The 18142-nt window shown below is 36.0% G+C and overlaps 1 protein-coding gene across 1 annotated transcript in view; it reads right to left on the bottom strand.

The window, feature by feature from the left end:
• Positions 1-18142, bottom strand: part of LOC150089222 (neuroendocrine convertase 1-like) — a 130273-nt gene that overhangs the window by 21440 nt on the left and 90691 nt on the right. The window contains exons 10-12 of the mRNA XM_090389914.1: positions 14794-15006; positions 7615-7715; positions 118-336 (exon numbers count right to left, since the gene is read on the bottom strand). Coding sequence (XP_090246040.1) covers positions 118-336; positions 7615-7715; positions 14794-15006 — 533 coding nt within the window. The remainder of the gene's footprint in view (positions 1-117; positions 337-7614; positions 7716-14793; positions 15007-18142) is intronic.

The following is an 18142-nucleotide window of genomic DNA, read 5'->3' as shown; positions in this document are numbered from 1 at the left end:
TTTCAGCTGTAGTCACTAGATGCATCATTACAACTGATTTGGAATCATCTGTTTCTTGTACCTGTAGTTTTATTTGATAGTTTAAAGAATTAATTATTTTACATTGTTTAAACTTACTGAGAGGAGCTGGACACCTGACAGATGGCTTTCTCAGGAACAGTGGTCCAATTAAGTGCAGTTTTTACCATGAATTCTGCATTCATGAGACCAAACCCAAACCGGCTGTTGTACATGAGTCCTGCAGAGTTTCGTTTCCATCCTCTGTTATGTTCAAGGGGCTGGAATTCAGATGTCCACACTACAAGATGCTGCATATCTCTCCACGTGAGATTGGGACTAAAACATAAGTATATTAGTGCTGTAGAAAAGCTATGGATAACCAACAATGTTTATTAATAAACTATTTCAATTAAATAAGATAAAGTACATTTATCTATGTTAAATGCATATGCCAATGCTAATTTTTTTTGTATTAAAATATAAGGTCAAAGGGTGTAAAAAGAATGAAAGAACAAACAAATTTCAGCCACCATTCCTTCAGGAAAAATAAATAAGCATCGAGACATTGCACTTTAATGACCTTTAAACCCAACAGACTAGGCTGATCAGCTGTGATCCCTATGCTATGACAACCTCCACTGCAAAGTACCTATCTAGATGGCAAGAAAGAAAACCTGAAACAGCACCCTATTTTGATAATTAAATAATTCCCTGAATAAAACTGATTATGGAACAAATATGATATTAAAACTGCTTGAAAGTTAAGAAACAAATCACCATTGATTGAAAATGAAATGGAACTCTAGTATAGGATAAAGCTATGTCCAACAGCTGAAACCAAGATAATGCTATTCTGTATAAAACTGCAACTAACAAAATTTACTTCTGATCCCTAGTTTGATTACACTTTTTTGGATTTAAATATTGGCACAAAACAACAAAGAAAAGAAAATTAAAGCACTATCACATGTTGATAGTTTTGTCTTGCAGGAGATTGGCAGTATTTTCTTTTGCTTAATTTGGTACATTTTGTTAATTCACAGGCTGGCAGAAGTAGTCTCATCAAAAATTGTCATTCATGTTAAAATTCCTATAGAAAAATTTTTTTATTAAGAAAGTTTCATGCCATTTCTCAAGATATCTACGTTTTAATTCAGTTATAATTATTCTGGAGTTGAGAAATGGCACTGAACTTCCCATTTCTCAACTTTTAGCATTTTATTTGGCTTTCTTTTTTTTTATACAGAATAGTAACATTACATTTCATTATTAATGTAAGCTATCCTTACATTAATAGTGTAGAATTTCTTTTAATATGATTTTTGTAGTATTTTTATTATGGGCTCTTTTTTTTGTAAGGCTAATAATGCTGATTTAATTATGAAAAAAGGGTGCTGTTCAGTCCAGTCCAGTGTTCTTCCTTTAACTCCAGTTTAAGAATGAAGTAGGTACTTTGCAGTGGAGATTGTCATAACATCTACTGGGTTTATGAATTATCAAACTGTTATATATTTTGTTCTGATATGGTAAGGCACAGTTGGATGCATTTAGTCTTTTGATAACAGATTTGGTATATGCTCAATATGTATTGCACAACATGCATTTTTTGAAGAAGTGGCAAAGGAGATGAAATAATCTAACCAGATTTCTGCTTTTGATACCATGCTCAAAATTTAGCACTTTGCAGTAGTTCATAAGCTGGTAGAATTGGGACTGAGGATAAATGAGAGAAGTTATTGTAATTTGATTTACCATACACATTATGCTTTAAAATAACTGCCAATTTTCATCAAAGACATACAAGATACAATCAGAATTTTCAGAGACTGACTTTATATCATAACTGTTCAGTGACTCATCTAGACATAGTAATGCTTCAATCACTCATTTATTTGCAGACAGTCTGAATTAGGACATGTTAAATGAATAGAAGGCATTTTCTGTGTATCATCACATTTTGTTTCAAATAAAGTAAAAGTGCAACTTTTCCTTTATCTGAAACATGCCCATAACAGATACAGAAAATCCACCAAATGTTAAAAATGGCTTTTGGAAATCATTAGCACTAGCATTAGTTGAGGCATATGATGCAAGAAAACAAGCTTATACAGCATCAGCCAAAAAAAAACCCATTTCACCCATCCGGTCACTTCAAATGTTTGTCTAGTTCAGCCTTAAATTTATTTAAGCTGTCAACTTCCACAACAAAAACAGATGGAAGTCTGTTCCAGCAATCAACTACCCGCTGGCTAAAGGCAAACATCTGCACATCTATTCTACAACTGTCTTTCCTCAATTTGAATCTATGCCCCCTCAGGTTCTTAATCTGAGCAAGTGGAAGTGTCCCATCAGCACTGAGCCTGCTCAAACCATTCAAAACCTTGTACACCTCAATTAGATCACCTCACAGGTGCCTAGTCTCCAAATGCTGCAACTGACAGAATTTGAGCCCCTTTGTTCCTCTCGCCAATCTTGTTGCCCTTCTCTGTACTCATTCTAGCAGCTCTATATCCTTCCAAAATGAGGCTTCCAGACCTGTACTCGAGGTGTGGTCTGACCATTGCCTTATACAAAGGTATAGTCACCTCCTTGTCTCTGCTAGCAAAATCCTATATATCATTGAGTTTTGTCAATGACCTGCTCTGGCAGCTCGTCTGCACTGCTCAGAGGACTTCATATCCGACTGCAAAATTACCCCCAGGTCTTTCTCACTCTCCACTTCCCTGAGTATAGTACCACACAGTTGGTACATTTCTCTTGGGTTACTGCTACCCATGTGCTAATAATGCTGATTTAATTATGAAAAAAGGGTGCTGTTCAGTCCAGTGTTCTTCCTTTAACTCCAATTTAAGAATGAGTTTGTAAGCATTTGTCAATATTAAACTTCAATTGCCACTTCTCAGCCATTCTACCTAACTTTTCTAGATCCTATTACAGTAGCATACTGTCTTTGCTCATGCCATGCATTATTTGGGGGCTTAAAGAGGACTGCATATCCAGTGAAGAGGATCCTCGTGCGTAAGCCCTACAACTTAAAAAACTAATGATTCACTTGTGTCAAGAGCAATTGATGTTTAACTTGGGAGGGGCAAGTCAAGCATTTTCAATACAAAATTTGGGAAGGCAACACATTTCAGTGTAGTCTGTAGCAAGTTCATGCACAGCAGGATCTTCATTAATGTGCAGGGCTATGACCCAGAAACAAGGGCTCACTCATCTTGATAGAAAATTTAGTTTTCTCCAAAGCCCAATAAAGCAAGATAACGTCAATCAAATATGAAATTCGTGCATATCGTATTTTTGACACACAGGGTATTGTTCATTATGAATTGACAAAAATACTACAAAACAGTTCTGTGGTGCAGTGGTATTCAGAGAGAACAGCTGGAAAAGTAGCCTTCAGGGAACTGGTACTTGCATCATGATAATGCCTCTTTCCATTCTAAAACTCCTTGAAAAGTACTCGATCACTATGGTCTCCTAAATGCTAGACTCACCAGATTCTGTAATTTTTTTCCTTTTGATTCTCAAACTAAAACCTCCCTGAAGAGTTACAGATTTGCAAGACTAAGAAAATCATTCAGAATGCAATACAAACACAGGAATTCTTCCAGAAGTTACAGAAACAATGGAATCAGTGCATACATTGTCAAGGATGTCAAATTTTCTGATCACACCTTGAAATTGATTCTCCTTCAGTTCAGCCCATCTGGTATTGATATGAAGGGATGATAGGTACTCTTCTAGCTCTTTATTTTCAATTCTGTCTGCTGTAGATTAGTATTCATTGGTTGTTGTTATTATTTTGGTTTTTAGGCGCATTAGCAACTAAGGCCATATTGCTTCGGGGATATGCGTGGTCATTCCCTGACCTTTCCACATCCTCCTTATTTGGTGGTCACGGGCTCGAACCCTGGTCTAATCAAGAAGCATGTGCTACGCACTGCTGCTCCTGTCCACGTTGGCACCTATTCATTGGTGAAACTACATCACAAAAACAACCTAAAGCTAATTAATATTCAGTTTATTCTTTGTCTGCTTTTGAGCATTGCTAGTAAGAGGATCAAAGAATTTATTACAGAGAATACAAAAAGTTAAATGAATACTATACAGATAAAAATATCAAAAAATTAAGTTTAATGTTCCTATGAAATAAAGTTAAGCAAACTAGGTAGGATATCCATGCCACTTCTGTAATAACACCTATTACAGAATGATGAGTGACCGGGGTTCAAGCCCGTGACTGCTGAATACAGTGCTGTTTCTTGTATGCTGTCTATCTTGTGAACTCCTCTGACCGTTTGGTTGTCCCAGAGTATAAACAGAAAATTTATTATTTTCTTTATTATGTGATGCATAAAAAATAAATTTGCTGCCAATAAAAATATATATTGTAAAATTTATTGCATGGATGAAATTTACACTTCTTCGCTTTATGTAAGCAAAGTCATGATTTTGTTTCTTTGGATGGAAATAAAGAAAAAAACTTTTGGATAACTAGAATTCTGTTATATAGTGGTTTGGACAGATCTGGGTCCATATTATGTTTCACTGAATGAGATATGATTAATAATTTACACAAGCTCTATATTAGTATAACAAATGATGCAAGAAAGCAAGCTTATAACAGTATCAGCCAAAAACAACACATTTCCCACATCACCTGTATGACACCTAATAATTTGTATAGTTCCTCTTTAAAATTATTCAAACTATCTACTTCCACAGCAGCAGCAGATTGAAGTTTGTTCCAACAATCACCCACCCACTGGCTGAAAGCAAATCTATCTTGCAGCCACTCTCATGTGTGTTGTCTGGGCAAGAGGAAGGATAATCAGCCTGTATGACCAAGCATAATGACTACATATCTAACATTTTGTTCCTCAACTGACTAGTTCTATTGATGATTACAGAAACTAGAGTTCTAAAGCATAATGTTTATTTATATACTATTTTCATAGTGTAAACAGGAAACCAGATGTGAGACACATGAGCCTGTTATTAGATTAGACTTATTAATGGTGATAATTTTGAACATCTTTAACCAGTGTGTATAAACCTCTGTGGAACAGAAGGAGAAAAGCATTAATGAGTATACTGCTGGAAAGAACTTTTATTAAAATGAATGATAAAGACTGGCAAAAAAATGAAGAATATGAAGATATATTTACAGAAACAATGTGAAGTGAAATTTTCTCAAAATATTTACATATAAACATGCCAAATTCAACAGACTGGTCTAGTACATTCTCCTGTTAACAATGCATGCCAGTAAATGTAAAATAAATGTATAAATTCATTTCACATGCTTATATTAGAAAGTGACAAAAATTATCTTCAACATCACTTTCTAATGTAATGGGAAAAGATATATGAGGAGGCTTTCTCTGGTATATGTAATATGATCCAAAGCTTATCCTGTTGTAGAATAATATCAGTTAATTTATTTATTAACTGATATAGTTACAATCCTGGTGACGTCAGTGAATATAGAAAAAACAAAATTTATAGACTTTCTCATATCTGTTACAGATTATTAATATTGCTTACATGGCCTTCCTCATTTCCAAAATTAGGTTTGTAAAGTAACAAAGGAGACAAATGCCTTGAGACATCAGGATGTCATCATGGCAAACAGTCCATTATATTTGAAAATTTTTTACTGTTTGTGTGTGTGTGTGTTTCTTGTTTTGTTTGGTCTTTCCATGCATGTTCCAAAACTTTTATGGTATCCACATATACTTCTTTGTGGCAATATTCCATGTTCTATATAGGAAAATAGCTGTACTACTGGCATGATAAAATCTTATTTTAATCTTTAAAGATATTATTTGTGATTTCTACGGTAATTATATAATTTACTGCATGCCCTCTCTGGGAGCTTAGTCAGTATCTGCCATCTGTTTGGAGAGGTCTGTGTTTCTTTCTAAAGTCCTCTTTAGTCTCAGTGGAAGACCTCTTTAGTCTCAGTGGAAGAAGTATGCAATGAGTTATTTTGGCTTTTTCAGCATTCACATCTGCAAATTAACCGGTGAACACAGACCTGTTAGCTTAATATCTGTTCATTCAAGGGAAAATAATGGGGGGCACTGGTTAAAGAAATAATGCAAAACCATCTAAACAGAAATGCAATTATACTACAGTCACAACATGGATTTGTTAAGGAGCAGTCTTGTCTGACTAATCTGATTGGATATATGATGCAATAACAAAGGAACTGGATGCAAAAAATCATTTTAATATCAAAATTTGCTTTCTTGCAACATTTGCCAAGGTACTTGGATTTCGGGAAGGCTTTTGATACTGTTGCACATAAAAGACTGCTCTACAAACTGGAGCAACGTGGCATTAAGGGCAAGTTACTGCTATGGATAAAGGGATGGTTCAGTGGGAGACAACAGGGAGCGGTTATCAATGGGCACTGCTCTTCTTCAACTAATGCTATTAATAGAGTTCCCAAGGGTTCAGTACTGAGCCCATTGGTGTTTTCAATATTTATTAAAGATTCTGCCAACCATGAAGGTTGGCAGGATGGTTAATGATAGTAAGCTACTGCAACAAGATCTAGAAAAATTAGGCTGGTGGGCTGAGAAATGGCAGTTGAAGTTTAACTTCGACAAATGCAAAGTACTGCAGTAATCCTAGGTTAACATACTCAGAGTAGTGGAAAATGAAAAAGACGAGGTTAATTGTGCAGACAGATTACCAGCACAGCTCATGGGGTTTTGTCAGTGATATACAGGAACTTTGCTAGCAGGGATAAGGAGGTGATTATCCCTAGGTACAAGGCTATGGTTAGGCCTCATTTTAGAAAGGATGTAGATCTGCTGGATCACAGGGAATAAAAAGGTGATCTTGCCAAGAAGGGCTACAGTTTTGCAAATTTGCAGTGTCTGGAGACCAGGCACCTGCGAGGAGATCTGATTGAAATGTTTAAGTCCTTCAATGGATTGAATAAACTCAGTGTTGATGGCATTCTTTTTCTTGACTACACACATGAGAGGACATAAATTCAAATTGAGGAAGGATGGTTGCAAAAGTTTGCCATTAGCTAGTGGGTGGTTCATTGTTGGAACAAACTTCCATCTGTTGTTAAGAAAGCGAGTAGTTTGAACAAATTATTTTTTTGGCTGATGCCCTTTAAGCTTGCTTTCTTGCATCATTTGCCAATACTGATATTAAAACTATATTTATATGAGTAACAAGCTCTGGTGCCTGTAAAATAATCTGAAATATTTATTGTATGTTGCACATGAAAGAAACTGTTTGCTGTAAAAATATAATAGAATTTTTTTTTTTGTTTATGGTCACCATAATGCTCTTTTTAAAACAAAGACGAAAATATAAAGATTTTGATATATCAGTAATGTCAAAACTCCCAACCTTCACAGATGTCTAAAAAATTCATTACTATTTGCTGCTCTAATTAAAGTAATATAGGAGTTGAAATATATACATGCACCTGGCATTCATGAGTATCCACCTTTTCGCTTATTGGAATTTGAGAGAACCAAATGTACAACTAAGTTGTATTAATATATACAGACATTTCTTTAAGAATGTAAAATGAAACTTGTTTTATATTTTATGCAACGCTTGTCAGTAATTACTTACTTAGCTTCCAGTATCAATGCCACAATTCCTGCTGCTAGAGGGGCTGCCGCTGAAGTTCCTGTATGCTGGCCTGTGCATTTGTTATGAAGGTCTGTAGTTGACTAAAAGAACAAATCTTTAGTAAGAGATTAAAGTAATCTCTCCTTTCCAAATAAAGTAAACTATTGGTAATTGCATATATATCAGTAATAATTACAAAAAAAAAAAAAAAAAAAATCAAGCATACACTTAAATAGTGGCCATTCTTGGAAAGTAGGTTGTTGTTATTTAGTTTTTAGGAGCATTAGCAACTAAGGCCATATTGCTCTGGGGATATGCAGTGGTCATGGGCTTGAACCCCGGTCTAATCAAGAAGTGTGTGCTACGCACTGCTGCTCCTGTCCATCTGACTACAGAGGTGCCTGGAAAGTAGGGACAGTAAAAGCTATCACCTCAGCAACTTTCCCTTAAAAATGTGGATGATACATATTATTCAAACCAAAAATGAATTTTTTTGTTGACCACATATTTCTGTATACCATTAGCTACTTCTTGTTCTACATATATCAATCTCTTCAATTGGTCAATGATGGCCAGTTTTCTTGATACTGTTATTAGTCAGCATACCTGGGATATTTTTTTTTATTGTCTGAACACCCAATCTGAATCTCCCAGAATCAAAGTGGAAGATGAATATTGAAGAAGATTAGGGGAATAATCTTGAAGGAAAGTTCAAGGTCAGCCAGAGAGCAACCACAGGTACAACAATAATAATGCAAACTGTATACAAAAGGCTTCAAGAAAGGGGATTATGATTCTCTGGTTAATGGTGTAACTTCTCCAGTGGAGATAATACTATCTCTGGAGTGTGGAAATTGATTCTCATCCATACAGAATGTGCCACATCTCCCCATTGTCTAAAATCAAAAAAAGAAATGTGGCATTAATATCATTGTTTGGAGATTCAGTGGCACTTATTGGATAGGGAGTGGGAGTGATAGCATACAAGTTTTGTAAAAAAAAAAAAAAAAAAAAAAACAGTCAAATCTCTGTTTTTGTTTCTTCACACACACATTGTACTTTGGTATCTGAAGAGCATGGTATGGACACATAACTGTTTCTGGTGGGGTAGAGTGTGGGGATGTATCTTATTAACTGGCCACTCAGTACATAGTGTAGAATTTCAATTAACTGAAATGTTTTTTCCCTCTAATTTCACTTAAAAAAAAAAAAAAAAAAGAGACATTTAATCATAAGAAACAAAATTATTACTTGTATACAATAAAATCATGATTATGCTATATAAAGCATTGTGAATGTAACGAAAAATAAAAAATTTCATCCACATCACACTGATAAGATGCTACAAATTTACCATTACATGATTTTTTTTTTATTATTTAATAGCCAATTTATATGACTAAAGAAATATGGTTGAACAAAGTTGCAGGCTATCCATGTTATTACAATTTGATAGGTGACAGAATAGTTTCATCATTAAATAATAATCAAAATCAGACAATAAATGAAGAGGGTTACTGCGATGAACATATACCATAGTAACCAACAGCTATTGAAGCACGTAATGCCTTCCAGATTGACCAAAGCACACCAATTAATATGTTTAAACAAAACATTAAAACAAATCCAAAGTTTTTTAAGCATGTATAGTAAATAATAAATACAAGTTACTGTAATTTTTTTTCCTGCTTACATTTTATGCTGTGGACAGATTACATTTAAAATTGCATATTCAAAAGATATTTAGTCCTCCTATCCAAAACATAAAATCAAAATTCTTTATGTTTTGGATAGAAGGAATTCTACTGTAGTTGCATTCTAAAAATTTGCAAAATATTTTTAATTAATAGAATGACACTGAATGGCAGTTTTCCTACTGCCATAAAACTGTAAACTAGGGTAGATATATATAGAGTGATGATTGGAAAATGTTGAATCTGTCCTTAGATCTTATGATATTTAACAAGATCAATTTAATTTTTTCATAGCTATAAAATAAATTCTATTTGTACACATAAAAATACTTTTGGTATTCTTTATATAGATTTTTAGTATGTAGAAAATGATCTTTCTTTGTTTTAGAAGAGTTGATCATTTCTATCTATCTACAGTAGAGAACATTAATTTCGAAAAAAGCAAACATCTCTGAGTAATTTTTTATTTTAAAAATCTTTATTGATCAATAAAGTAACCAGTTCTTTTTTAATTTCAATATTCTATCTCTTGAATTTGATGAGAGTATTGAGAAGGAAAACATACGTTGGTTATTTTTGCAAGCAGGGGAGAGGATTAACTCCATACTCAGACAATGAAGATTAAGCCTGTATCTCTTATCTTTTCCCTGAAGTCATAAAACAAACAAATATTTTGCATTTTTTTTTATATCAAAATTCTCATTGCAGTAATTTCATGATTTACGAAACTGATGAAATTCTTAAAATAGTAAGCAATTTTGCCATTGATATGACAGAAGGATGTGTGCAATGGGAGCAGAGAATTTATAATTTTGCCTCTGAAGCACATTTTCTTCTCTCTGAATTTACTAAGCAAGAGTTTTAGTATTGGCTGGACAAAACCCCCCATCTACAGCACCACAAACCTTGACACTGTGCCAATACCTTCTTTGAGGATGACAGCTGTGGCATCTGCCTGCTACATCCACATAATCAAGACATTTTTGACAAAAGAATTAACGATGGCACATGGTTCCAAGAAGACAGGATGACTTCTCATACTGCCATAGTATGGATTTGTGAGAGTATAGGGTATTCCTTGGCCAGCAAGATCACCCAATATGACAGCATGCAATTTTTTGTGTGTGGGGCTATTCGAAAAGCAAGGTCTCTGTTGATTTCCAAGCTTAAACTTAGAATTCCGGTGGAAATGCTGTGCTTAAGACTGGAAGGGTGTGCAGAAGGTCAGCACAAATCACAGACTCTTGTTCTGATATCAGGCAATGCAGAAATAATCTAGAATACAATTTTTTTCTCACAACCTGAGTCAAAGACAGTGACAACTATTTTTGCTTATGTTCAACTCATATGTTAGCATCCAAATCTTTACGTGGTAATCATGTTCCAAAAGTTCTCGAGCCCTGTCAATATTTTCATCCAAGTGTGCAATGGAAGAACAGCCCAACCTGAGATCATCTTCCATCATGAAAACCACATGAGAATGTGATGCTAGCTTCACTGTATAGTTGAGTAGTTTTGGGGAGCTCATTATTTTCAATGGAAATCATGCACAAGATGCGGTAGCCTGGCAATTGAATGGGGAGGGACAAAGATTTTCATTTTATGGCAGGGGCTCAAACTTGTAAGCTATGCCATTGGTGTAACAGTTTTCAAATGAGGGTTGGCTCTAGGCTTTGGGGGATCAAACCCAGAGCCCTGATCTTAATCCTATAGAGAACCTCTGGGATGAATTGGATCATTGTGTGCATGAAAGGAGAGACTGCCAAAAAACATACCTCAACTAGTTAGTGCTCTTAATGGCAGAAAATATTGCAAAACATTTACAAAAGCTACTGGAGAGTGTTCCATGGAAAATAGAGGCTGTCGTAAAGGTTTCAGTACACATTAGTATCCAGACACTCATATCTACAAATCTTTATTTCTAGATATGGGTGTCCATATTTGGTATAAAGTATTTGTAGATACTACAAATAAAGATTTGTAGATATGGGTGTCCGGATACTAATGTGTAGGGCAGAGTATTTGGTATAACAGAAACTAGATCATTAGATTTTAAAAACAAAATGTAGTTCATTTAGTATATATGAGGTATGGCAATAAAGTTCCTGGACTGCTGCTGTTGCAGTCATTTTCAGTGAGTTTGAAAATAAACAGAAGTGGTATGTTGTGGTACAGAGATTGTGCAGTAGGCTGAGAGGTTGCAAATAACAACCAGTTTCATTAGTAGAATTAATATTCCATGTCATGATTTTGCAGTGGAGCAATGAAGAAATACCAAATTTTGCATTAAACTTAGAAAATGTGCAACTTCTATTGCAGGATACATTTGCACGTCTCCAGTCAGTGGGAACCTCCCCTGAGTCCAAGGATGCTCTCATAATTATGGCTAAGGGTTTGCTTAGTTGCTTTGCCGTCTCCTTTAATATAACTGGATAGATCCCATCCACCCCAGGTGCCTTTCTTATGTTTAACTTCAACAATTTCTCCTCCACTTTGCTCTCAGTTATTACAAAATCATTAAGCACCCTGCTACAATTTGATAACCTCCTGGCATTTTGAAATCTTAATAACTCCTCATGTGTGAATGTAGATGCAAAATACTCATTCAGTTTGTTTTCTATCTGAGCAGGATCATCAACAGTCGAACCATCGATATCAAGTGGACCAATCAGATTCATTCCCTTCTTTTTAGCTTTTATATAAGTAAAGAAATCCTTGCTGTCTTTCTTAGCATCTTTTGCCAAAGATTTCTCGTAATCTGCCTTTGCCTGCCTACCCTCCTTTGTGACCTGATTACAGACTAGCTTATATCTGCCATAGGCTTCTGAGTCGCTTGATAATTTATATGCATCCCATGCATTTTTCTTCTCTATCACGAGTCTCATTAGTTCATTTGATAACCATTTAGGCCTAAATCTTAAACAATATTTCTTAATAAGTATGAAACTTTTAGTAGCATCCACAATTAATTCCTTGAATGCTTCCCACTTAGAATTTACTGTTGGTAACATCGTCAGTTGATCCCACTGTACAGAATTTAAAACTGTCTGGGACCACTGTACTCACCTTTACGGAAGCAAAAACCCTTTCCTTTACCTCTGATGGTAATTATATCTTTAAGTAAATCCCACATCAGTACACTGTGATCACTCCCATCTAGTGATTCCTTTATCTGCAAATTCTTAATACACGAATGATCATTGCTGATAACCAGATCAAGAGTATTACCCTCTCTGGTTGCCTCTCGAACATGCTGCTGCAGAAAACAATCATCCAATAAATCCAAAAAAGTCTTACTGGTATGTGAGTGATCAACCCACAAGTTCCAGTCAATATCTGGGAAGTTAAAATCCCCCATTATAAGACATTCTGATTTACTAGCCCACTCTATTTCTCTGTACAATTGTTCATTGTACTCATTCGAGTCATTAGGCCTATAACACACTCGTCCTCTTATTTTTGCTTTCGTAGTGCTTATGTCACACCAAACTGACTCAACAGTGCACTGTTCATCTATATCAACTGGATGCACTTCTTTTGATTTTATGTTTTTCTTAATTAACAGCATAACACTCCCTTCCTATCCTGTCTATCCTTTCTGTACACATTGTACTCCCCAAATTCCAGTTCTGCATTCCTTATATTTGTGTTACACCACGTCTCTATCCCAACAATATCCGCCAATGTTTGCGAAGACCCAAGAAGTGGGTGCTGTAAATCTCTTGAAATGAGGAAGAAAACAAAGAGTGTCATCATGTCAAGACCATCCTAATTTTCTTGACGTCACTGATGAGATATCTCACTTTTTTTTTTTTTTTTATCCTTGCCTTTTCCCCATTATATATATGAGGTCAGCGTTTTTACTGTTTTGGCATGAAATTTTTACGGCTGGATGCCCTTTCTGATGCCAACCCTCACCCGGGCTGGGGATATGTGGTTGTCATTCCCTGACCTTCTGCATCCTCCATATTTGGTGGTCAAGGGCTCAAAAACCCTGGTCTAATCAGGAAGCATGTGCTACGCACTGCTGTTCCTGCCCACCTGGCTACGGAGGCACCTGATGAAATACCTCACTAGTAGTAGTAATAGTAGCATGTGATGCAAGAAAGCAAGTGTATGAGCTTATGCAGCATCAGCCAAAAAAGAAATAAATAAAAGTTGGGTATTTCAATACAACCCAGAGATAAGGCTTCAGACCTTGCAGTGGACTTCAAAATCATCACCAAGTCCCAAAAAGTTTCGTTTATAGAAGACAAGACCAGGATCAAGACGGTGATTCACAAGGAATTTGTACTTGAAGGGGAGGGAGTTAATGCTGCATCCTATGTACAGGTGCATCAAAAACACTTCCTGTGGTTGCAATTTCACAAGAAAGGCAACTGCTTCTTGTTGCACAATAATGCCCCTGCCAATTACGCACTTGTTGCAAAAACATTTCTGATGAAACATGCCATTCTACAGCTCTACACCAGCTTGCCACAAGGAAAAGATATTTGGCATTGAATATTGGTTCTTAAGATGGCTAGACTCCCTAGGAGGGATGCATTCACTATATCCTGAATGACATGACACCTTGGAAACTCCTTGTCCTAGGAAAAAAATACCATCACTATCGAAATTACTGACTATAAGAGTTGATGTTCCTAACATATATGAAATTGTTACAAGTCCCAGAGTTCATCACAGAATCTTCATTTTCCCTTAAAGACAAAAAACAAAAAAAAAGTAAAAGCCTGCTGGAACAGTATATTTCCAGTGAACACTATTAAATATTTTAATGGACTTGACCCTTACAAAATACCAAAAATAAGGCATACAAAAAAGCAATCCAGGATAACTTGTATCCTTACTTGAGCTATGCCCAAACTCTTGTGGGGATGCCTAGCAAGAACAAACGAATTGTGTAACCTCACTTAATCCAAGGAAGCAGTGATGTTCACTCTGTATAACTGCTCAGTACTGCATTTAGTGATCTTAGTTATAGTTATTCTGTATAAAGTCCCAGTTATCCAATTCAGTTTATATTTTAACTTCTTTGCATTTGTGTAAATAAATATTGCTATTGTAACTCTCCTCTTTGTATCCCAACTTGTATGCCATTCAGGGGTTGACTGTTAAAAAAAAAAAAAAGCAAACCATTGAGCCTACTCTCCTGATCTAGCACCAGCAGATTTCTTCCTCTTTTCCAAGGTTATGTTATGGAAAGAGATTTCAGGATAGTGAGGGCATAAAGAAAAACATAACCACCGAACTGAATCATCTATTTGGAAGTCTTCGCTGAAACTTTTATAACAAGTGTAATTGGTGGTGATTACTTTGAATAAAATAATTTTTTGAGCTCCTTCGCTTTGTACTCTTTATTGCCACACTTCAAATTTGTAGAAGAATGGGCTTTTATTTTCCCTGCTTCTAATATTTCATAAACACATTAATTTGACATTCCAAATCTATTGATGATTTCGATTAATATCGGTTTCATACTTACAATTTTCTGGTCTGTGTAGGCACCACTGGAGTAAGCACTTGCCATTGTAGAAGCACATCGCTCGCCATACCAAGGAAATTGTCCCTGTTGACTCGCACTGCCTACAGACAGGGTATAGATAGAATTGGTGTAGCCATCACAATTGCAGTTATCTCCTTTATAACCACCATTACCCGAAGCCCATACATAGATTACTCCCTTTCCTCCTCGGCCCTATATGAAGAGAACTACTTGTTTTTATATAACAAACTATTAAATACACAAGTTAAATGAAAATGAGATATTAAGTGCTTGTTAATTAAATTACGGGTTGCTAGGATGGGGAATAACGATGTGTAATATAAGCTTAGAGTTATAATAGCAATAACAATGATACTGCATACATGCATGTCATAATGCTATCAACATCAGTCATGGGTCCTCCTGTACCAGTGTTGACAAACTTTACAGTTGTCTCCACACTGGAAAATTAAAATACTGACTGCAAAACCATAGGGCAGTATATTCATCCTCTATACATCAGTACTTATCACCTTCCCAAATTCCATGACTTGGGAAAACTGAAAAGTGGTTGATTCCAGTTTGACTATGATATGATGAAGGCTGCCCCAAAATGGTGCCAGCAGTGAAAGACAAACAGAGTACATGTATAGAAAATTTGGTGTTGGTGGCAAAACGGTTATACATATTTCTGATAGGCAAAGAAGTAATCTTGTTTTTACTTCACTCTCCTTTCATACACAAAACTGAATGCCTATAACACACTCGTTATAGGCATTCACTAAATTAAGAGAGGAACATATAAAGCCAATCTAGAGAGTGAGTGCTAAAGAAAATGAAGCAAACAAGATGAGCTAACCAAGTGAATTGACGAGTAAGACCACTGGTAAACTTATAATACTAGCTCCTAACATTTACCAGCATATATCAAATACCTTTCAACAAAATTATATTTTAATCAAGAATTAAGAATGCCCAGTGGCGTAGCCAGGTACATTGTACCCCTAATGCCGAAATCTGCTTTTGTAGTGCTTTTTAGCATTAGACGATTGGGGCCTCTTTTGGTGAATGAACCTGCTTGACAAAAAATCCTGGCTACGCCACTGGGAATGCCTTTACATAAAGTGCTTCACCTCTAGTTTACTTATTAGAAACATATTTCGATAGAATGTATTACTTTATAAAATCTCTTGACAATATTTTCAGTGTAGATCTTCTCTCATACCACTTTGCTTTCACCTTAAGCAGCTAAGAAATCTGTAGTATATGTTCCAGATGAAGAGATGTATAAGCTGTGAACTACTGTTCTGACATGGCATACAGAATGTCACCAAATTGTGCAAAACTGACTTTAACAACTCTAATTCTTATCTCCCCCCCATCCACCTAGTCAATATCCAGTATATCATTTTAAATTGAATATATATATATTTTTTAAATTGGCCCATAATATTTACTCATATCTTTAATTTAGTAATAAAGGCCTACTCCTGAAGTATGGATTTTAGGCCTTATTAACAGTGGTAAAACTATATGGCCAATTCTGCTGCCCTCCCCAAGGGTGCGTGATGGATTTAGTATGGTTGTTAAAGATCACGTGGGCCGTTAGGCAATCTGAGGGGGGGGCAGAATTTATCGGTTCACTACTGCTTATTAATTACAATCTTGAAAGCATGCTGTACAGTGAGCATGCATGTGCTCCAGGTTCTGGTGGGCTCCTCCCCCTAGACCTGAAAATCATTCACTGTGGTTTACTCTACTTCTTATCAAAAGGAACATCTAAAACCTGCATAGGATTCACGACTGAACCTAATAATAGCAAAAGCATGGAGTGAGTGCTTTTGCTATTATTAGGTTCAGGTTGTAGGTGGGCTGTGAGCCTGCCATGCTTGTTGTAGGTGGGTTGTGAGCAACGGCTCACAGCCCACCTACAAGAAGCATGGCAGGCAAGATGGGCAGACTCCACCAAAGGAGCTATAACGAGAAAAATTTCATTCCCAACAAGATTAGTATACATGAGGCAACCACAATAGCTATAACTTGGCTTGTTCATCACCTTCCTACTCGCAGAGCATGCCTCCTTCAATGCAAAGCTGTCTTCTTTCCGCATCGTGGACTCCCTGGCCTGTAGTTGTAGGGATAATGAGACATGGAGCCATGTTATGTAACACACCGTTATATGAGGACCTCTGCTGCATCCTCATTACACTCACTTCTCGCTCAAAAATCAGGACCACCTAGTGCCATGGCCAGTTCTGGTAGGTGTGCAGTGCGTACATGCACGCAGGCAGCCAGATCCCTAGGGCGGCCGATAGTGCACTTTAAAGAATAAAATTAAAATGCAATTTAATATTATTTTAATATAGTGGTCGGCGATGAAATAGCGAATGTGGCATTGTTAATAAATAATATTGTATTCTCTAAAGGCCATTCACAAGGAAAATTAAACATAAAAATAGTGTAACAAATGTTACTGTAATATTAAGAAGTCATACCAACATTCACAATGGGAACATAAACATAACTCTAAACATATTTGGTAACCATGGAAACACAACATGCTTTTCTTTTATACTTCAAAAAATTGATGTTTGCATGATGACAGATGATATAGATGTGGTTTATGGTTATAAATAACACCGAAGCATACATGTTAGGTGTTTTGCATCAGAAAAATTAGAAGTGAAAGCACAGGAGATGGTGGGTTCATCCGTTGAACCAGAGAAGGATTCAATGGGACTTCCATAATCTCCACGATTGTGTCTTGTTTTAAACCATGTAAACAAAAGCATAAAAGTATGGAGTTTGCAAACTTTCATGTTAACATCTTATAGTTAAGTTTAAGGTTACACTTAGGTAATTGATTGTGAATGGTTTCATTAAATAACAGGTACAAGGTTTTATGCTTATGTTATGTTTAATTTTCATTGTGAATGAGCCTTTATTTCTGTACCGTTAATCTTAAAGCGATACTTGCATCATTGTTTTAAATGTTGACGGAACCGAAAGGAAGTTTAAATAAAGAGAGAAATGCGCACGATCGTTATTAATTTAAATTAATAACGTTGGGTGAACAATTAATAATTGTTCACCCAACAATCAATTCTCTTGTGGACCGTTTCAACATTTTCACAGCAAAAAATTCATTACTACCAATCTGCATTAATAGGGGCGGCCAAATATCTCTAGCACACAGGCAGCTAACAGCCCAAAATCGGCCCTGCCCAGTGCTAGAATCCGAAGACCACTATAAAGCACTTACCTACTTTGCACAGGAGCACTTCGTGAGTTGCAGGACACCACCGGCACCTCCACTGCAACCATCATGAAAATTTCTCTCCAAACAACA

The sequence above is a fragment of the Mastigoproctus giganteus genome, chromosome 2, assembly GCF_048544385.1.
Source record: "Mastigoproctus giganteus isolate SK-2022 chromosome 2, ASM4854438v1, whole genome shotgun sequence".
Taxonomy (NCBI): Eukaryota; Metazoa; Arthropoda; class Arachnida; order Uropygi; family Thelyphonidae; genus Mastigoproctus; species Mastigoproctus giganteus.
The sequence above is the reverse complement of the archived record's forward strand: the minus strand, read 5'-3'. Positions and strand labels throughout refer to the sequence as shown.